Below are 23578 nucleotides of genomic sequence, written 5' to 3'. Positions count from 1 at the left end.
TGTGGACGGTCCGCACAGAGGACCCATGCTTCCTGGCTAACAGTCAGCAGTGGTTTCGGTGGCCGTCATGTGTTTCACAATGACATGGAACGGTCGCTTGACATGCGTGCAAGGGGACATCCAGCCCTCTCACTTCTTATTCCTGATTCCTCATTTTCTCTGGACTCCACAAGATTCAACTATCAGACAAGGCTCTGGGTATTATTAGACAGGGGTGAATCACAAGGCAGATGGACATGCGCGCACACGCACAGTGACACACACACACACACACGCACGGAAAGCCACTTTTAAAATGAAAATATTACAGACCGCAGATAATAGGTCTAATCTGCTGTCTCACTCTGTCTTATAACATTTACGTTTTTGAGATCTCTTTAACAAACAACACACAAACACACACATTTACCTATACACCCATATAAGGCTTCGGGCCTCTATCCCACTAAACAATCAAGTTCCTCTTTCTTTATGTATTGCTCAAGTCAGACAAGGATGACTCAGTGCGGATATTAATCATGTTTTTTGTTATCTTCACATCTCACTCTGCTAAGTCCGCCTTTCAGAGCCACAGTTAGCAAGTCTATTTAAAAAAAAAGAGAACTTACAGATCAGTTAAACTTGTTATATCTTAAAAACAACGTCTCTAAAGAACATGTTGTCCATCTGACTCCGACAATGTGTTGTTAAAGTCAGGAGTTAAGACTGTTCATCATCATACTGTACACTTTTACATTTAAGTCATTTTATTGTATTTATCATTATATTTGCAAGTATACCTAAACATGTAGACCAATATCATTCATTCTTCAGCTCTTTGAAACATTTCAAGCTGTAATAAAGTAAGTTAACAAGCTTTTTTTTAAATGTATTTTAAAATGAAAAGGAAGGGAAACAAGGGTGGACAAGCATTTCTACTTTAAGAGACTGTTGAGTTGTGTTAAGTGCAAAACAAGCTTAAAAGCAGATAGAGTGTTATTGCTGTCATAATATAACGAGATTTGTCTCTTGGCAGTTGTCGGGGCACATGTCATACCATCATTTATGCAGTAAACTCCTGTCACATGCACCACCTGCTGGCCAGCGCTGTTTATTAAGAGCAGTACATCTTCTAGAGGTGAGGTTGTGATGCAGTGTTGACTACCTGTAGGGCCCTAAAGGAGCAAAATGCTTGCTGTGAACTCTGACAGGTGCTAAACACAAAACAGATCAAATACTTCCAATGACTCACTATTTTAAAAGAGAAAAACATATTTAGGCTTTTGAGATGGTTAAACTATCTAGCAACAAACTGTTCCACTATAAGTAAAAGTTCTGCATTCAAATCCAACAAACTCCAAAAAATTACAAAAGTGACAGCAAAATTATCTCATTCATGATCTCATATTGTAAGATTAACACTGATGCATGTACAGTATTTGTAAATAGCATGTTACTATTGTAGCTGCTTGAGCTGGAGCAAGTTTATTTACATTTTAATTGATTTAGCTCAGGATTTAGTCAAATTGAGTTAGTAAAAGACTACCAGGAGCTCAAACTTGACAATTCTTGTTTGTAATGGCTCACAAAGGGTGCCAACAACTAGATTATTCGATAACAAAGCATTTTCCCGTATAAGGTTATCATGTGTTTTATGTTAAGTCAAAGTAACTAGCACACCAACACTACAGGTGTCAGATATGTTAGGGGTGAAAACTACATGTATATTGTATTGGATATTTGCAGGCTACAAGATAACTACCCCTCCTGACAGAGACTGAGCTGTGTGTGAAACACACTTATTGATACACACAGGGTCTGTAATTTCTCTGTTGGACCCCTGCCTAGTTTCTGAACTGCACACATCTCATGTAGCTTGTGCAGTTTATTAATAAACCCCATTTGATCCATTTCAACTGATGGGGTGTATATTTATACCAGAAAGAACCTTGTTGCGAGGATGGTGTGGCTCTGAGTCTTACCAGTTAAACCTTCATATTGTTTTGCCTGGCTACTTGTTGTTTGTCTACTTGAAATAAACTATCTAAAGCTCATTACTGCAACAAATTCTCAATATGAAGCACTGTGAAACTTGAATGGTTTAGTTCCAGGGTTATAAATTGTTTGTTAGCTTGGGTTCAGAAACAAACAATGTAACAATCGGACTCTCTTCAAATCATATCCAAACCCACAGGCTGGATTTACCAGAAATTATTAATAAATGTCTTAATTAGAAATGATCCAAAATCTGAAGATTTAGGATATTAAATATGAGGTGTGTGATGAAGTATAAAAGAGAGTCAATTTGTGTTGAATAGTCATGTTCTTTAGTTATTTGAGTGTGGGCTCATGTAAGGTGGCAGTAAACTACTGAAACATTAATTTCTTTGAGGCTGTTATTTTATATATATTTTTTAAACTGTGAATTTTAAAGAAGGACAGAATCAATTAAATCAAATCCTGGCAAAACTCCAAATATATAGGACTGCATGTTGCACAGTTGTGACACTCTGGCGCTGAACAAACATGTCTACAGACAGACATATAAACACCCATCAAAGGTCTCAAAACAGCTTCTGTGATACACGAGCTACCGTGGGGAGTGTAATGGTGCAGGCCTACCATCAATGATGTTCTCAAGGGCCCCATCTGAGCAAAGCACTGTTGTCCATGTTCAGGCTGTACCTGTGGAAAATTATAAGAAAAAAGTTGTAGTGAAAGGTTAATCTATGTTAGGCTACTTTGTTAACATTAAAATAATATGGGGTGCATATGTTGAATCCTTCACACATCTGGAACATCTCCTAAAGGACTTGACTATAGCACTGTTTTGGTTTGGTTAAATGCTGTGATTTCAGATTCAATGTATTGGATTCTGTGACTGTGTGTAACTTAAATGTGCCTACATGTGAACATCACATTTCTTGCCAGCTAATGTAGCCTTTAGGCCTGAAAACTGCCAGATGAGTTCATGGGGTTTGATCATCTTAACTTTTTACAACACATCTGCTCCTGAATTCTGCTCCTGGGTGTGGAAAATGAATTAGTGTCCTTGGGGCAAAAAATAAAGTTACTTCCTGAAATGTTGAGTGGGGCGGGATCCATGTCCTGAGTCTCCTCTCCTGTTTATGGTGTTTTCCCCTCCAGGATCCTGACACGTGGCTGTTTTGGAGAGCCGTGGTGACTCCTGCAGCTCGCGGATCCTGCTCGGGAGAGTCAGCCTTCATCACACCGGCCTGGATGGCAGGGACACACTGGAGCACAGACTGCAGAAACAACAAGGTATTTAAAACCGAAAATGTCACAGTAACGTCGTTTTTTGATGCCTCTTTCGGCCCGTACTGTTATCACTAATTTACTCAAACTGATGTTACAAGAGATAGTGTTGTTTTGCAGAGATTGCGTCTGTCGCAGCTAATGTGTGCAGCAGGTCTCAGTGTTTACAGGCTAACGCTAGCCTGCTAACTTTTATCCACGGAGCTAACTCACTATGTCGTTCTCAAAAGCTTTCAATGCAATGTTTACTTCACGAGTTGTTAGTGGGTTTAGCTGTGTGGTGTTTTCTTGTACTGTTTAGTTCATATTGTGGAAATGTAACGTGTTTACTGTCTTATGGTCGAGTCGGTGCTGCTAACTCCACACACAGGAGCATGATGAGCAGCAGATGATTTTAAAACACTTATAAACATCTGTTGTTACTGTTGCTACCTTTCTGCTTCATATTAATACTTGTTTGCAAATAGTTTGCAGCTTAAACCTTTCCCTGTAACGGTACCTATGAGTGAGGCATGGCCAGGATTTCCACAGGCAGCTGCCAAAGGGAAGCAGTCTGGTATTTCTGGACTTTTCTTTTCCTGGCACAACTTTACTTTTATCACAGCATGGCCCAGCCTCTGGTCAGATTGACAACAATTTACATCCGGTTGAAAATTACAGAACATTTGTTTGGCAACAGTGCAAGTGAGCTGATTCCAGCTTTTTGATTGGGATGATTTTGGTTTAGTCAGGCATAGTAAACAAGCTATTTGAAGACCACCTTGGCTCTAGGATACTGTGACAGGACTTTCTTCTGACTTAACTTACCAAACCACACACGAAATGTATCGAGTATTGAACACAATTGTGAGTGCCTTAATAAAATGGCTATTTACAATGTTCGTGGATGTTAGATAAATTGCAGGAGATGCCTGTTTGTCTCAACTGTCACCTCTGTGTTTGTCCTCTTGCAGCATTACTCGTTGCAAGTGCTTTCTGGACCGTGGGACGGATGAAAGGTGTAAGCTGTAAAAAGCCCAGCTGGGCTGTAGCTGCTCTGTTGATCCCAGTCACCCTGCTGGTGCTGACCTCCAGGGGGGCCTTAAGTAGCCACAAGATGACACAAACAGCTATGGCTCAGGCCACAGCCTCGGTTGCTGGACCGGGCTTCGGCCTGACAGACGGACTCCCAGGCTACCGTGAAATATCGAACTTCTTATCCAGCGAACAGGCTCATGTCTGGCTCCTGTCCCTCGTGGGCTCTGTTGCTGTCGGCCTCACTGGGATTTTACCTATTCTGGTGATTCCCATTGAAGCTGGAGCAGCCCTCAAATCAGAAGGTAAGATGGTAGCAGGTAAACATATAATACTATCAATATTTTCGCCTAATTCAATAATGATAATGATATACTAGGTTTAGTATTTCAATATATGCATGTCAAATGAACACAGATAACGCCATGCATCTGTTAAACACCTCTCAAACTTAGAAAAGACTGCAGTGGTGAAAGCAGAAGAGTTCAAGGTTCAAATATCTGCAGTTAAAGAGAGAAATTGTTGCGCCTCATTAACCCATCAACTATATATACGTCAAATACCAGCTCTTTAGTGGCTCGATTGTAAATATTTGCCCTCTACACCCTTTAACAAGTGGAAGTAACCTCAGTGGCATCAACAAGAAGTTGTTCTTGGTCTTTGTCAGCCAGTCTTGAACCAGCTCCACTCTCTTGATGGTATAAAATTGTAGATGGTGTACATTTTTAAAGATCCTATGAAATCGGCACTCCAAGTACTTGAAAAACTGAATGCATTTTTCTTTGCATAACCATGTCCTTATATTGAAGTATATAAAAGACGGTAAAGACTTTAAAACGGTAAGTTAGGTACATTTACAGTAAACGTTTCTTCCAATTAAATAAAAAAATCAGTAGCAAGAATTTTTTTTTGTTCTTAATAGTAATATTGTCCGGCTGCCAGTTCAACATCAACTAACTTGAATGGAAAAATACACAGTGGAGAAAAATAAAGTCTATGAAGGCAGGTTGCTCTCTGATTAAAGTCATTAGGATTATACATTGTCTGTTGGGGAAGCAAAAGTGTCCATTACATGTTGAAGATGTTGAGATATCATGAAAATGGTTACCTGCTAGCGGCACTAGATGAGACGTCTAGTAGTCAACCACCAAAGTTTGTGAGTTTCTTCCTTTGACATCAAGGTTTTCCTTGATGTCAAAGGAAGAAACTCTACAACATTTCAATAACCAGGCCTCTGTTAGTATAGGTCAACCTGTGGCCTCTTGAGTGGCCCCACCCACAAGAATGTGGCATTCATGATTTATTTTAGGCTGGTGGGTTTGAAGTGCAGTCCTGAGCGGAGGTTAGTCATTACTGAGGAAACTCCTAAAGCAGAAAGAAAATCCTGTTAAAAAAATAAAAAATGATGTGTAGTAAAGCTGCCTTCTAAATGGAGGAGAAAGAAACTGTGAAGCTGTAAATAAAGTTATTGTTACGTTTTTATTAAAAGCATCATGTAGCCTAATTGCTACCTTTTTTCTAATGTGTTTTCTCAGCTGGTGGTCAGAAGCTGAAGCAGTTGTTGAGCTTTGCTATTGGTGGTCTCCTTGGTGATGTATTCCTTCACCTCCTTCCTGAAGCGTGGGCGCTCCCTGGCTCTTCAGGTGGGTCTCCTCTCCACCAATACCAACACCAGCCACAGACCTGTTATTTATTTGACTGCTATTAAGTTAGGATAACTGTCAAACTGTTAAACTGTCTTTACTAGTACTGTAGGAATGTAACGTTCCTTTTCAGACCTCAGCTTTTTGTGTGTTTGCGGGCGGGGTTAATTTGAAACATTTGCACAGAGGCATTTTGTCTTCAGGTTGTCCTTCTGTCACATTGTCCTTTTTCAGGGACGGCTGGAGGCAATTACTTCCAATTTGGGGCAAACAACCACTAAAACTCAAGGAAAACTGATAAGCATTTGGTGACTGTGATCTCACAAAACATGTTTTCGGCAATCAGTCAGGAATTCATATGCTAGTTATGACATTTCACACAAATTGAACTGCAGTCCTGTTTTAGCAGGAATCCAGAGAAGTCCAGTTCGTAGAACGACTGCCTTTGGGCAGGGGTAGACATTAAGGGTCAAATTCCACTGGCCCGGTTCATTATCACTGGCCCCACCATTGTAACCACTGGCCCAAGAGCATTCTTCCAAAAAAATTGACTAATAATGAAGAAAATGAACACATTTGTTGCAATAGTAATTTATGCACAAACTACATTACTACTTGTACTACAACATTTGAATCATCAGTTCTTCCTCATTTTCCTCAATTGTTAATATTTGGTTTATTAAAATAATTATATTGTGGTCATTGTTAAAAAAAGAATGTCTGCTATTATCATTATTATGAGTATTATTATTTGTATAATGTGCTTTCTGCCTTCCTGTCATTATCAGGAGTTAGAAAAATGTAATAGCCTAGATTAGAACGTTCATTATCCTAAACTGCTGGGACATTTCCCTATAGCGAATATACCTATGTCGGGATTGATGTACAGAGCCGACAAAAGACCTTGTTTATATCATCATATTGAAGCCAACTCCATCGATCAAGCCATTGTGGCTGAAACTTTCTCTCCCTCTTCTTCTCATACTCCCTGTCACTCCTTTAACTCCTCCGGTGACTTTCTTTTATTTGAAGATTGTTTTTTGCCCGGCGCTTGGCCGGGGTATTAAAAGCATTTTGGCGAATGGTTAGGTGGCGAGAAAGTCTGTAGTGAACGAGTGCGCTCCCGCGCACGGGAGCCTGCTCGCGCTGCGCTACTCCGCAGCAAACAGCGACAACCGCCTCACGAAACGCTATGTTGTAGCGTTAATAAACAAAATAATTTAACAAAATTGCTTGTCAAAATACCAATACCACAGGAAATGTTTGTGTTTAAAGCAATATGTTTAGTGGCCCGAGCGGGCAAGTGGAAAGTACGTTATGCTGGCCCGGGGTGTCTAAATAGTGCTTCCGGGCCAGCGGGCCATTTATAATGTTGAGCCCTGCTTTGGGGCATGAAGGGCTCTATTGTGCCACAAGTTTAGGTCCCAATTATGTCAGAATCAATACACCTCTAATTATAATTACTCCGCTTTAAAGGTCACCTATTAGGCAAATTCCAAGTGTTTATGTCTTTTATACATAATCATGTGTCCCTCTGTGTAACGAAGTTCTGAAATGTTCAGGAAAAAAGATTTGCTCTCTTTCTGTCCTGATCCAAACCATATATAAAAACCTGTCTGAAAATGAGCTGATCAGATTGTGGCCACTTTATGATGTCATAACGATTTTTTGGCTTGTGTAACCATTAGCCAATAACAAACCAAGGTAACCCCCCCCACCTTATCACCTGAATCTCCTCCTAGAGCACCATTGTGTTCTTTTTAACCAAATATCTTGCAGAGGGGCGTGGGGAGTGGCTCCTTATAGAGTGGCGAAGTCCCTCCCCTTCCGGTTGAGCCCCATGGGACCTTATTTCGGAAAAGTTATGCATTGAAGTCGATGGAGAGAGAAAGATTATCTTTCGATCCCGTTTGAATTGTGCCACGAATTACACATATGATGTTTGTCAATTTAAAAGATAATTTTGCAAGTCAAAAAAATTAAAATGTGTCGTAAAACTGTGAAGTAACACATTTGTTTGTGTGAAAGGCTCAATGAACTACATCTCTGGTCAACCACACACGTCACCAAGATGGCCGTCACTACTGTCTTGTCAACAAACGATTGACTATCACCACAATGAAACACGTCCTGAAGAATGTCATGCAAAGCCTGCCTTCCTTTGATTCTCTCTGAACTGCCTGGTCGTTTTAATGTTTAATGTCAACCATTTGTGCAGATAGCATGAAGTAGAAAAGATCGCCGATGCTAACGTTAGCGTTAGCATTTCTCCCCCGGAATTAAATGGTGTATTATAGAATGATCACACCGGTGACAGTACTATTCAAAGGGTTCACGAAATATGACTACTACTCTTACTGTTTAACATTTTGGGTTACTTAATGTTACTTCATGTTAAGGCTAATAAAAATGACAAGGCTGTAATGCTAACTAACGTGCTAGCTACTAGCTAGGTAGCTAACTTGATCAAGCCACTCCTGGTCGTTTCATCAGACGGGAAGCAAAAGAACGAGCAAGACCCATTGCTGGTATAATAACAACCTGGTACTAAGCACACAGGCATCTTGTTAAAGTTATCTTATCTTAGCCAGCGCCATATAGATAGATTATATCTATATTGCGCTGATCTTAGGTATCTGAATGGTGGAGGTAAACAATTGTGACATCACTTACGCGACTCTGGGATTTGTAGTCTTTCTAGTTACGTATTTTTCATAGTCTTATATTTCAACAGTTTTACGACAAACTGTGACTTTTTTGACATGGAAATGATTTTTTAAGATTGACAAACATCATATGTGTAATTCATGGCACAATTCAAACGGGATCGAAAGATAAGTTTTCTCTCCCCATTGACTTCAATGCATAACTTTTCCGGAATAAGGTCCCATACCCCGGAAGTAAGTGGGAGGGACTTCGCCACTCTATTGTCATCTGAAGTAAAAGACAGAGAATCAGCACATTTGAAACAGGGCTGAAACAGAGGGGATTATGGGATGCTACAATGCATGATTTGTTTGGTATTTTGAGCCAAACACTTCAGAGACATGTTTCGTATATATCTGAGACCTATAATATATTGATGAAAAACAGTATAATAGGGAACCTTTAAACCTACTTAAACACATTAAAGTTTGGTATTGCCAGTGAACGTCATTTCGGAACAGTCGCTCTTCAGATATATTACTTTGAGTTGTAATGAGATTGTATTAATTTATCTTTAAGTTAACATTTTAGTTGCAACTCTCGGTTTCAGTTGTAACTACATACACTGATTCTCATGTACAATCTCTCTGCTTCCATCCTAGCTGGTAAACACAACCACTACATGACCCAGGGCTTGTGGGTAATCGCTGGCCTTTTGGCTTTCCTTATCCTGGAGAAGATGTTCCCAGACCAAGACAGCAAGGAAGAAGAGGAGGAGGAGCCCACTTCCAACTCAGACCTGAACTCTAACAATGCTGTAAGTATTTTAAGCTGAAATGATTACAGAAGAATATGCTCAATGCTTCCACAGGAGCTCACTGAGCACAGACGTGTCGTTACAAGCCTTCACTTATCCGTTGTCATAGGTATGCTTGCCCTGTTAGTGCTTGATCTGCATATTTCTATTCAGTGTTTGGGTTATTGTAGCATCAGATGACCTATTCTGCACCCGGGCTATCAGTAATATCCTCTAGCAGTTAGATGAGAAGATCAATACTTCTCTATTGTGTTGTCGTCAGTGTGAGGATGCCTTGCAGCCACTGGAAATTCGGAGCACATTTTTTTTCTTTTTAACAGAACATCCTCTTCTAGTATGAATTGTACAATACGATAACTTTAATGGTCAGATCAAGTCTGAAATATGACTTGCGTCACAGCCTCTCCATTTGCAACATTAAAGGTCTCCCATCATGCAAAAGGCACTTTTTGATGTCTTTTATACATAAATATGTGTCCCCGGTGTGTCAGGGAACTCACAAAGTGTCAGGAAACAAAACCCTCTCTCTTTTCCTTCGTACCCAAATCTCTAAAAACAGCTGATCCAGATTTGCGTCCGATATGACGTAATATCGGAAATGTGGGCTTTATGCCCACGGCCCTATCAGGAGCCTCGTCATCTCACCACGGGCAAACAATAATATTTACAGTGCTAATAGTTCACTGTATTATTACTGTTTAATATTACTGCTATAACAATCACACATTGAGTTCATTGTTGTGCAATGATAAAATCAGACCGTTGTTTTTTTAAATAGTCTGAGACAGGATCTAACTATATCCAGAATAGGTTTGATTGGATCCAGGCTAGAAACATGTTTATTTATTTAAAGCTGTATGCGCTCCGCAGCAGTAGCCCCGCTGCGAGGAAAACGATAACGATAACGGGTCCCAAGGTGGGTAGATCTGCAAACGAAACGCTCTGGGGGGGCAAGCGGCTCCGTGTTTACGCCTATACGATCATGTCCTGGGGCCTTATTTATAACGCCTTGCGTAGGATTGACGTAGGAAGGTTGCTTACGTAGTACAAAGCACAAAAATAGGTACATACATTTTCCGCCATTTTCCGATTCACAAAACATTGCGTACCGGCGAGGGAAGTGCGTACGGCACTTCCTACGCCTGTTTCCCTTTATAAATCACAATCGACTCGTAACGCCCATATTTGCCTATAAATAGTCAAAGAAACGCTCATTCATTCATTTTGACTGACTGCATGAAGAAGATCGCAGGAAATGATGATAGAACAGCTAAAAAAGACATCTCACACCGTGTCAGATTTTGGTTATTTTGGGGAGGTCGAGATAAATCAAATTGTTTGGTGGATGCAGTTTGAACCAGAGTAGCAGCATGGAGGTCGGATCGTCACCAAAATAAATAAATAAGTGGTCCGAAAAAAGTTAATGACAAAAAAAATACACATAACCTTCCTCAGGCAGTGTGTTTGTCCCGGGGACAGGAGACACCCCCTTGATGAGAAACTGTAAGAAATGATCGGGGAATCCCTCCGGAGTGGAGTCATGACGACTGGATCTGAATTATTTTTGTTGTATTTGGTGGTTTGTGTTCCAGCTGTCGATCAGCAACTATATATCCATAATCCACCAGTTAAAGGAAATACAACTAATGGATTGTGTTATATTAGCTGTACAATTTACCACATATGGTGTTCTTAGTTTCCATACCTCCTGTGTTTTACGAGCTACTTATCAAGTCTTGGCAAACGGCATAAAACACGATTAAACGTGATAGTATATAAAACCATGCTCGTATCTACAACCTATAGAAATGCAAAACGGCGTCAGTTTAGACGTTATTCTGTCCTCCTGCTTACCGCATCATTTATGAGAAAACATTTCATAACATTAACACAACATATTCGAGGTGGTTTTAAATAACATATCCGTATTTATTTATTTCTCCAAGTTATGTTTTTGTGTGCACTGAGGAGTTTCAAACAGGCGTTTGTTTAATCATTTAAAGATTGGCTTTAATCAATGTTTGAAAATGAATTATTCATATTTGATAAATGAGAGGTAACATTTTATTTATGGTATTATTTCCACATATTTCTCTCCATTCTTCCTTCTGCCAACGGTGTCGCAGTTTCTCGTCTCTCCCGTTTGTGTGCTTAGTGCGTACGCATGGGTTAGAGTTTGCGTGGAGGACAGCACATTTTCCCGTCAAGTTAGTATTTTATAAATCGCAAACATTGCGTAGAAACTGGCGTACGGCATTTTTGGAGCGTATATCCCTTTATAAATGAGGCCCCAGATAACGATGACGCAATAGCCCCGCCTCTCCCCACCTCTCCTGCTCAGAGATCAGCTGCTGGGCTCTCAGAAGAGGGGGAGGAAAAGAGAGGCTCGGTTTTTTATTCTTATATTATTATACAGAGTTGTTATTCATTTGTTTCAAAGCTCAATAAATAACAAAGAAGACCTTTGACTGGCACTTTTCTAATTTTGTCCGGAAGATTTAAACTTTAACGGACATGTTGCCCGGCGAAAAAAAATCGAACTGAAACTCTGCCGCACGGTCCCCTCGTCCCTTGGAAGAGGCGGAGAGGTGGGTGTTTTTCATCTGCTGGTGGACTAACCGGAGAGATTTACAGCAGGACCAAACGCTTGCCTCGGGGAGGGAGAAAAAGAGCCAGAGCGTCCACAGCGGAGAATAAACAGAAGGGCAACCATGGCAACCATGCGCGGGAAGATTTTCGACTTTGTTTAGAGCAGTGATCTGTCTCTTCCTCTGCAGCAGAGAGCTGAGCGCTGTCAGACCGGACCATGGCTGTAAAGGCAGAGGGGCGTCTCTAGTTCCCCCTCGACACATAGACTGATCCTTTTTTTGGTCCATGTCTGATTGGCTTAGAGCTTTCGCGACTGCAAACATTTTTAAACAAACATTGACCATGTACCGTTCACCACCCCCCACCCCCCGACAGCTCCCTTTAGGTGTTCAACGCAGGGCTGTGACTCTCTTTGTTTCAAATCTAGTAATGGGCCATCGGAATGTGACAAAACTCTCCCATCCCCCCTCTGTTCTCCAGCATTGCCGGTGTAGGTACCATATGTGTTCGGCCTACCAGATGTGTTCGGGGTCCGTTACGCTTACCAATGACGTCACGCATTGGCTGTACGGTAACCCAAGAGGACATTTTACACGGTCAAATTCCGAATGTATTGAAACTCCAGACTCAACGTAAGAGCTTGAGCCTCTTCGGGGGGTGCTAACATTTAAACATACACTTCATTCTTTACTTTGTCCGTTATTATATGTAGAAGATATTACTTTTTTCTCCGTCATGTTGTTTCCATAGCAACAACTTCAAAATAAAAGCATCTAAATAGATTTGTGTTCTACACACCAAAATACGTTATTTGAACACCCCTCTCGATCGATTTACAAGAAAAATTAGTATGGCCCGCCCTAATACACCAACGCAGTTTTTAAAGATATACATTTTTCAACACAGAATCATTTGCCAAATTACACCATATCCAATCATTTTACGAGTCAGAAAATGCTATCTGTTCATTGCAGTTATTGTTTATTGAATTAGATTACCATGAGCTCAACATAATTATGTAGAGTACAAGTCCACAGCCAAGAAAATGTTATTTGCATATCATTTTATTTATGAATATGGAATTATGGAATTCTAACACTGGAATTTGTTATTATTTACTATAACTTTATTATATTATTCGGGTACAGCCCTACTGTACCAAAATATCCGAATATTCGTTCGTTGGAGTACTATTCGGGTTTCAATTTCGTTATTCAGATATTCGTTTTTGTTTTTTTTTCCCCGTTTTTTTTTTCAAATTGAATTTATTGAAATCTCCAATATCAACGTAAGAGCTTGTGCCTCTTCGGGGGGTGCTAACACTTAACCATAAACGTTATCGTTTACTTTCTCCGTCTTTATATGTAGATATTACTTTTCTCCGTTAATCTCTGTCACGTTGTTTCCAAAGCAACAACAACTTCCTGTCAACTGCGCTAACTCTCCTTCAAAATAAAAGCATGTCCATAAATAGGACATGCCAAATTACACTTAACACATAGCCTATACAACTGCAACGAATGTAACAAACACAATGCGATATCCTTTTCAATTTCAAAGAACACAAATTGGGTTACATTAACAAATAACTATAAAACAATAATACTGTAGAATAACAAAATGAATGCCGTGAATACACGTGTTGAAGCGGTTCGCTGCTGATTACTACGATTCCGTACAGCCAATCACAATGGGTGACGTCATTGGTAAGCGACGGACCCCGAACACATATGGTAGGGCGAACACATATGGTACTGACACCGGTCTGAAAGGGTCTGTGGAAATATCCAACATTTAATTAAAGTTTGAAAAACATTGACAGGGTCCAAAATTAGAGCTGGACGAAGTATTCCGATTATTTACCTAGGTAAAAATACGTGTTGGAAGTAAATGTCCTGCATTCAAAAATGTCAATTGCCCAAGTGAAAAGTATTATCATCTGAAAGTAAAATTAATCATTATGTTATTAGTATTAAATACATATAAGTATTTTTACAACTTATATTTAGAAATACTCCGTTGTAATTATTGATGCATAAATGTGTTCATCCATTCAATGTGGCATCTGCTATAATGGGGTTAATGTATGATATTACTTAATAATACAACACAATAGGGCTGTGCGATTATGGCAAAAATCCTAATCACGATTATTTTGGTCAATAATTGATATCACGATTATTAAAAACGATTATCCATTTACTTTGAAAACATCCATTTATTGAAACAAAAATGTGAACAGTATGTTTTTAATAGTTGATTACCCTGAACTTTAAGTATAATTCAACTGAAAAACCAATAAAAAAATAAAATAAAAAAAAATAATAATTACATTTTTTTTTTTTTTTAATAAAAATAATAATCGTTTTATTTCGATTACGTTGTTTTCGTAATCGTTGCAAGCCAAAATCGTAATCGAGATTAAAATACGATTAATTGCACAGCCCTACAACACAATATAATACATGATAATGTATACGTTGATTTACTTCGATCTACTGTACTGTGTAAAAACACCACAACAATAGTATAAGTTTCATCACTGTGCGATCAAAACTCACTATTAACCCTGTGTTCTAGTATGATAAATAAAAGAACATTGTCCCTTGAAAATCAATGCATTCTAATAGCGGGTCAATTTGACCCGTTGGCGGTTTTAGGTATACAGCGACCCCTGGCAGTTCTAGTGTTAAGAAGGACAGATATTAGGACACAATACACTTAAGCGTGCATTTTAACTGGGTTTTAGTGAGGCGCGGTGCGTAGCCGAGCAGCACACTTCTGGGGGAAAAGTTGGTTAATCAATGAGCAAATTAAAACATATAAGACATATCTACTCTGTACTGGGTTGAAACGGCTGTTCAAATACACTAGTTAACTAGTGTCAAAGGGAGAGTTTATTGCTTGGTAATGCTATTATAAATGTGACGCTTTATTAATGCTCGGTTTCTTTGTAGACATGAATGGCTGGTTGCAGAGTGTTTGTGCAGGCTGTCTCTTCCCTCTCTTGTATTTGTATTTCCAGTGAGGGAGAAGATTTGCATCCACGGCTCAGCTCCTCCACTGGTGTCTATTTATAGTGCCGGGGTGAAGCAGCTCTTTTAGCCATTTTACTGTCCACAGGAGAGCACTCAGCTTACAGAGAGAGGCAAGAATAAAGTGTGGCAGTGCGAGAGACAGACAGGTTAAAAATATGTCTTCCTCCTAAAATATGTGGTTAGGAAAATCTAACCAAAGAGTGTTTCTGATGGATATGTGTGGAGAGCTACAATGCTTGGTATGAAATGTGAAGAGGAGTTTTAATCACCTTTTTTTATGTCTAGGTCATTTAAATTGGGCGTATTGAAGAGATCATTTTGCTCCAATCTCAGCCCGGAAACGCTTTATTACTTCCTAATGCTTCAATCATAGACATGGAGCAAAAATGTCCCCGCCGCGACCAGAAGACAGCAGGCTATTTCCTTTCATTTAATTTGCCTATCAGTCTAAATGGCAACATAAGTGGTTTCTGAAAGAGGGAACAAGGAAGTTGTCTGTTCTCGGAAAACAGAGGCTTTATCCTGAAATGAATCCGTCCCTCCTTTTTATATTCATCATATATATTTAAATGTTGAGTGGTGTTTAAAGGTCATCTGTTAGGTCTGAAAAATGCAGCAAAAGTACAAATGACTGTTATTCCTGAACATGTCGGAAGTTAGAGAAATAATCAGGACTTTCTTCAACAGCTGTTCTGCCAGCAGGAGTTACAAGCCTTTCTCACACAGTGGGAGCAACAATAAAATCCATGTTTATTGCGCTGTTAAATCTAGGCTAGCATTGACTGTCTGTTTTCAGTATGACTGGTGCTAGTGGCAAAGGTGGTTTCCTTAGGGGAAAGGAATGGGAATAGTACTGATGGTGGACACTGATGGGCAATGCTAACATAAGGATTATTTATTTAAAACATACTATATATAAAAAAGAGGCTGGGACGATAGTGCAGGTTGGGACTATATGTTTATTTTTGCCTTGTTTGTCTTCCTCTTTCCTCCACAGCTGCGGTCTGATGCAGCTTCCCATGGAAAGGCAGCGGCATCACTCAGAAACAGGCACCCTGCTGAGTCATGGAAATCCTCTAAGCATCAGAGTCTGCAGGGAAGATCAGAGAAGATCAAGGTACTTCTGACAACCAAAACATTCCCAGTTAACACATTTAAAAAATAAAAATAATAGACACCGCTAAGGGTAAATACTTGGGTTGTGTATGTAAGAAAGCTCTTTTTGCTTCATTAATAATCCAACCCGATTCCTTTAGTTTATTTCAGAACCAGCAAATTGGACGGCTTAATGAAACCAACAAGACTGTTAAACTTAACAATGCCTTTATTACTGAAGGTCTTTAGAAACCCTGAATATTCACAGCCTAATACCTCATAAATATATATATTTCTAATACTTTATCTTGGAATATTTCTCATGCTTATTTTCAGAACTAGTCCTTTAGTGCTGCTGCAGGACAACCCTTACCTTTCTCATATCACCAAAGTGTGCAAATAAACCCTGGAATCCTTTACACTGTATCTGACTTGTGAACGAACACATGTCATAACAAAATAACATGAACATAAAAGTACATTTAAATTCACTCACGTAGTACATCTCAGTGTGGTTTAGTACCAATATGAAATCAATTATAAAAATGTCCAATCAGAAAGAGAACACTTTCAAAATCTGTGAGTAAATGAAGAGGTTGAAACTAACCTTGATGTTTTTTTAATAGACATTCACAAAAAGAAACATATTATGGAGAAATGTCCTGCATTGGCCCATCCCTTTCTTTAGTTTTTCCCAGCACAGACTGGGTGTGAGGACAGACTCAATTGAACATGTTAATACTACACCAACTATTTGCCCGAGGTATTGTGGCACATAATCAGCAGCTTCCTTTTGTTTCCTGCAAGGAACGGATCATTTACAGCCTTTTTTTTTTTGTATAAATGGGTCAGACTGCAAAACTGGGAGTAACTTAACCTGAAACCAACAACGTTCAGGATATCAAATATTGGGTGTTGAAATAGGCCTGATTTGAAATTAACCACACTTGTATTTTATCGAAGGATCTAATGTGTTTTTAAACGGATCAGAAATAGAACTAGTCTCCCAGTTCAAGTATCTTGGAGTCATACTGGACTCGAACTTTTAAGAAACATTAAAAGTTGATATGTCGATAAAACTGTCGATGCTGCAAAGTCATACCTCCACTGTATGATTCTATCCCACATTGAATTCTGTTTTACAAACTGGTCGTTTGCTTGTGCCACAAACCTTAAATCGATAGAACAGCTGTACAAGAGAGCTATCAAGGTGTTTGACAGAAAGCCAAATTCATACCACCACTGTACCATCCTTGAAAAACACAATTTCTTGAGTTTTGACCATTTTAAGTCTTTTAAACGTATGTGTTTTATTTATAAATGTTTACATGGACTGCCCCCCCTCCCGTAGGGGAATTCATCCACAAAAACACTCTGGACGCTGCACTAGGTCAGAAACCAGAGGGCAGCTCTTTGTGGAATAGCCTCCCAACTGAGATACGGGATTGTGCCACTCTCAATAGCTTCAAAGGTCAACTCAAAGAATGGATGAGAAACACACAGACGTGTTATCACTACTAAATGCACTTTATTACAGGGGTATCTCTTCTTGCACTTTAGGTAGCTCTTGTATCTTCTCTTGCACTTTACATGTCGTTGCTGCTATATTGTATTACCATGTCATAAATACTTGTGTATGCTGCTCTTGCTCTCTTGCGCTTTTTGCATAACATGTATTTTGTTTTTACAATGTCTGTAAAATGTAAATTTCTTAAATGTTTTTATGAGGGACTGTGGATGGAAATGAGCTGAAAGCTAAATCTGGCACTGTTACGCTTGACACATTTTAATGTTTTAAGTGTTCATTACCGTGCATTGTCCCTGCGAAATAAACGATTAAATAAGATGAGTCTGTGACAGATAAAAAAAAACGACTTTCCAGTAAACCATACTTCTTGTAGTTTTCACCTTTTTGAGTGTCATTTTTATTTTGTGTCTCACAGACGAGTGGATACCTAAACCTGCTGGCCAACTGCATCGACAACTTCACCCACGGACTGGCAGTAGCAGGAAGTTTTATGGTTAGCAAAAAGGTAAGAGGCTGTGATCATTTTAACAAATACATATTACATATTTCTAATTCAAATGTGTTTTAGGCACACACAAAGAAGTTGCTCAGATGCTTTGTCTCCATCTTTCTCTTGGGTATAGATTTAGCCTTTGCCTTGTAAATATTACAATAAAGATTTGACAATCTCAAATGAAAGCATTTCTAACTCGAGGTTAGTATGACATGCCGTCAGCCCTTGAAACATAAGTCTCCATAGTACATTTCATAGTGAAATGTCTTTAACTAAAAACAAATCCAGCAGGAAATTGAGTTGAAAAACAGCTATGGGCCTCAGGCTTCAGTCATCAGCAGTGTGTTAGCAGGGTCTTGTGCTCATGATGTGTACCTTTCTAATCACACCGGTCTAACAAATGACTCGTATGTGAGAATGTGATTACATTCACATTAAGTCCTCAGCATGCATATTTATTATACATGAGCTCCTTGTCTCATAAAGTATAATTGCAGTTGAAATAGCTCCCCGGGGTCTCAGACCAAATGAGCTCATTATCATGAACTGACAATCATGGCTGATAAATAAATTGCTTAAACTGACATGCAGCTGTCTGTCATGTCACTGTGTAGGATGATTAAGATTATATTACAAATATAGACCTTTAAGTGCTAGTTATTGTCAGTATGGATTGACCCCTTAATTATTACTCATTCCTGGCCAACAGCCTAGAAAACTACAAATATTACTCTGTGGGTAATGATAGAAAGAGTAATGTGATCATTTTTGGATTTGTGAACATATCACATGAAAATAATTGGTTTTGGTACTCAAAGCCTGCCTCCAAATAATTAAAGACTAGTTGTTAAAGGTCCATTCTGAGTAAATATGAGTCTATACTTTGGCTTGTTTGCGCTTCAGAGATCAACTGTAATGCAAGAGAACTGCAAAATAGCCAGGGAGGAGCGCAGTAATACTGAATAAAAGAGAAGAGAGGAAATGGATCTGGGTAATTTGGCAGTGTGTGCAGCAGACCTGTTGTATCAGCAGAGCTACAGTCCTGAAAGTGGACAATCACTACAGGACAGCAAACGTTTTCATTTAAAAACTTTTCTTTGTTTAATTATCGTACAGGCTAGATCAAAAAAGGTGCACTCTAAACTGCAGTAACATGCGTTAGGCTGGCTTCGGTAGGTTACTGTGTATTTGTATCTTTTATAAGAAGAGAGTCCAGCTGGAGGGACATAAGGCTAGCAGCATGAACCGCACATCGCCGTGCCAGAGAGGAAGTTAACGAGGTGTCTGAAACGTACATATACAAGACATCTCACCGGTGCTTTCTGTTCACTCTCAAGCACATTTATCACACTGTGACTTTGCCACAATGTAATGCTGCAATACAAATAATCTGTATCAATGCAGTTTAATTAAACATGAAGATGTTCACAGTTTTTAATTCTGAATTACTGTTGAACATTTAAAAAATATATATTTGTATCAGTTATTAACACTTAAAGGTGGGGTAGGTAAGTTTGAGAAACGGGCTCGAGATACACTTTTTGTTATATTCCATGGAATGCTCTTAACCTCCCGATAGCAATGAATATCTTAAGTGCTTTGACAAAAAATCCATTAAAAAAATTCATCTGTGGAAGCCGTGGCGCTGTAAAAAGCACGACCAATCATTTTAGCCGGCCCGGCTAAAATAACTGGATGGCCTACCTGCCTGTCAGCCTTCCATCTGTGCACAAACTTATCTCGTGCCCTCATTGGTCATGTGTGCGTTCGTGTGTGTTGGAGGAGGGGCTCTGTAAGGTAGTGACAGATTTTTTCCGGTTGTGTATTTTCAAATTCTAGCGATCTCGAGCTGGTTTCTCCAAAATGACCTACCCCACCTTTAAGTGTTATACTTAAAGGGAGCTGTTCAAAATTGTACTAGGGCTTTATTTAATTTTTCAAATTGTATTATTGGCTCAACTACAAACCACATTACATCATTCAGCTATGTTAACATTTTTGGCCCACCTGAAAAAAGCAAATGGTATTACCCGGATAAACGTTGCTTCTGGTACTCAATGTAATTTTAACCAATGTTTATATATTAAGAGTTTCATAAATGTTTTTAATTTCCTACAATGAGATCTTTTGCCATAATGTCCTTAACAATTTTTAAGAAATTCCAAGAAAGAAGGTTTCTTTTCTATCTTGTGGCTTTTTTTCTCTTATTGTCTAACTCTAACAAGTTTTCATCCTTGAAATGATTTATTTTGTCAACCTGCAGGTATTCAATAGCCTCTTACCTAGATGTGACGTGTGTGTGTGTATAAGTACACTTTCTCACAACTGATATCTCATCATCCTCTTCATGTGGAATTATAAAAGACTTTAAGCTGTCACAGCTTTGCAGCTCTTTGAGCAGCTCTTCTACATTTCCCTTCGTTGCACTATGCACCGCTCGCTGAACACATAGAGCTTAGAACTCTACTCAACGGGTGCTTTCAAGAATACAGTTCCCTATTAATAATACCGGGCACATTGTTAATGAATCTTTTCTTGCAGGTTGGATACCTTACCACCTTTGCCATCCTGCTCCATGAAATCCCCCATGAGGTGAGATTACAGAATCTTTGGTTCCATTCTACAACCTGAGGCTTTTATGTTTAAATAGCAGAAAATACTAGAAAACAACAGACTGCTACAGTGGTTGTAAACACGCTGACTGTAATGCCATTTGTCTGCTGTGGGACTTGTCCTTATCTGCAGGTGGGGGACTTTGCCATCCTGCTGAGGGCCGGGTTCGACCGGTGGAGTGCGGCCTGCATGCAGCTGTCCACGGCGCTGGTTGGTGTTTTGGGAGCTTGCTTCGCTCTGTGCGCTCAGTCGCCAAAAGGCACAGGTAAGATTCTAAGTATTCAAGCAATCAAATACATTTTTGTCACCTGGATACTGTTTTATAGAAGTATTTCCTTCCCTTCCTAGAAAATGCCACTGCCTGGATACTGCCTTTCACCTCGGGAGGCTTCCTCTACATAGCTATGGTGAACGTGGTGCCTGATCTGCTGGAGGAGTCCAGTTTATGGTATGGGTTATGTGCCTGTTCGCATCAGAAACACAAAGAGGACCTACTTATGACCAAGCAGGCTGCTCTGGGTCTGAAAAATAACCCTTTCACAGTGGGTTTTCACATTATGAAGTTGATTAAAAAATGTTGATCGCCTAAAAATGTGTTGATCAATATTCTTTGTCCCTTCTTATAAACAATCTATGCTTTTAACATATATAATATGGTTCCATAGCACTACGGCTGGGTTTTCTGAATGAGTTTTTGGTTAGATGCGTGAAATTCAGTCTGTGTTTAAAATACGTTTATGAGAGTTTGTTCATAACATAAAATACTGCGTGTCAGTAAATACTCCACTCTGGAATTTCTGAAACTTCTTTGTCTTAAATAGATCGGTAGCTAAATGAGACATAAAAACATATAAGTGCTGTTAATATGTGGAGATTATCTTGCGGAACTAAATAAGTACCAGACATGTTTGTTTGTTAAGGATCTATTTTCCAAATATCCAAAATTCTGTTGGCTTTTTGTTATGTGCTATACAAACGGGTCAGCCTTCAGAAATACATCATCCCTGCAGCACTCTGCAGAAAGATATTTACAAACAACACATTGTATAACTTGTTCTGTGGTGTTGAAACGGGAATATTTATTTTATGTCCTTGAATCTGTCTGAATCCGTAACCTTTGTTTGCTTTCACAGGCAGTCCCTCCTGCATGTCCTGCTCATCTTCTGTGGCATGGCTGTCATGGCTGTGCTCTCTGCCATTGTTGACTGAACACGGAGGAAATCCCCCTCTCGCCTTAACCAAACACAAAAGCTCTCAACCAACCCCTCATATCTGGTACCTCTCATTCCTAGAAACTTAACATCATGTTACACTACAAAGAAAAACATCTGATAGAAGAACGGCACTTTTTGGACGGACGACCCAAAGGAAAGCTTTTTTGATCTGCTGACAGGACATTTTATTTGGACACTAGTCAAATGTGCCAATCTTAAACATCCATGAAGTGAAGAGGGTTTGTATGAATATTTTATGAAATTGTCTTCTATTGGTGATCAGACAATCATGTTGTTTTGCACATACATTTACACAGGTACAGCTGATGTGCCGGTATAACAGAACAGGTATTATTAGACAGCTACAAGGACAACCTCCTTTAAAAAGTATTCAAACCTAAATTGCTTAAACTTTGTATGTATTGTTACTGTTACTTTTAATGTATCTGCTGAATATTTATTGAAAATAAGACAAGTTAAATATAGTTTATTCAGACGTGCACCCCCACATTACATATGTTTGTATTGAGAAATAAGTCAGGATGGCCTGTTACAATAATGTCAGCTCTACTCCAAACTAGTTTTTTGTCTGTTTTTGTATTTTTCTCACACGAGTGGTCTGCACATTTCTGATCTTTTACTGAATGAATAATTGTGATCAAGTTAAAATAAATAAAATACAATTATATACTTATACTTGTTGCCTCGCATCCTTTGAAACCAGGGACTGATAACCATACAGGATTGTTTAAAGCACTGCATTGCAGCTGTTGGTGAAGGTTTCAACACCTAAGGAAATAAACAAAATGTTCAGACCTTTTTTAAACAAAAAACAGCTGTTTATTAATAATAACCATAACCACACTAGCAGGTGATTATTATGAATATTCAATGGGCTGTTATAATGATCTCAGTGGGTGTAGGGCATCCTGGTATTGATTGGTAGAGCTGTGTGAAGACGCTGAGGCAGCCCAGTGTGTTTTGACCTCGCTGCACAAAAACGTGTCGACCAGGACAGATATTTTTACTGCAAAGGTCCTGTGCCTAAAATGGGAGTGGAGGGAGGGGGGCTTTGATTGTGCACTCACACTCGTCCAATATCAACACAGTCTGTTTGACAAGCTTCTGTTGCCATAACGACTACGCGGCGGGTTGCCTTCCTTAGTCATCAGCCTGCGAGCTGCCTATTGTCTGTGGGAGCCTTCCTCGCAGCACAGAAGGACAACAAACAGCCACTGTGTACACGGCAGTGCAAACACTTGAGTGGCACATTTTTCATTGATACTCCGCTGTGTTCTCATAACTTTATAGTCCAAGTGGTACATTCCAGGAGTCTGGATTAGAATATCTGGTTGGTCTTGTGGACAAATATTACAGTTTGCTCAGTTGTTTTACGGTTCTGCTTATAAAGTCCTAAAATGTTTTATCAGCGTTTTGATTTAATGCCTGTAGTCAACATGTCAAACACCAAAACTTTGAATTTGGATTTCTCCAACACAACAAGGGAATTTATGACTTACAACTTGAAGTTAAAAAGAACTTGAAAACAATCGTATCGCTGTAACGTTATCCTGTACTATCAGGAATCAATTCCAATAATCTAGGTAACAGATGGTCTATCTATCGACTGAGA

General features: G+C 39.3%; 1 protein-coding gene across 1 annotated transcript; it reads left to right on the top strand.

The window, feature by feature from the left end:
* Window positions 1-3098: 3098 nt before the first annotated feature.
* slc39a13 (solute carrier family 39 member 13) lies at window positions 3099-22641 on the top strand. Its single transcript, XM_034117135.1, has 10 exons — window positions 3099-3261; window positions 4209-4574; window positions 5805-5912; window positions 9221-9375; window positions 16000-16119; window positions 18041-18130; window positions 20660-20710; window positions 20864-20996; window positions 21080-21179; window positions 21865-22641. The coding sequence occupies exons 2-10, from the start codon at window positions 4247-4249 to the stop codon at window positions 21938-21940; spliced, it is 1161 nt and encodes a 386-aa protein (XP_033973026.1). The 5' UTR covers window positions 3099-3261; window positions 4209-4246; the 3' UTR covers window positions 21941-22641.
* Window positions 22642-23578: the final 937 nt, after the last annotated feature.

The sequence above is a fragment of the Trematomus bernacchii genome, unplaced genomic scaffold, assembly GCF_902827165.1.
Source record: "Trematomus bernacchii unplaced genomic scaffold, fTreBer1.1, whole genome shotgun sequence".
Taxonomy (NCBI): domain Eukaryota; kingdom Metazoa; phylum Chordata; class Actinopteri; order Perciformes; family Nototheniidae; genus Trematomus; species Trematomus bernacchii.
This window is presented reverse-complemented; position numbering and strand designations above follow the sequence as displayed.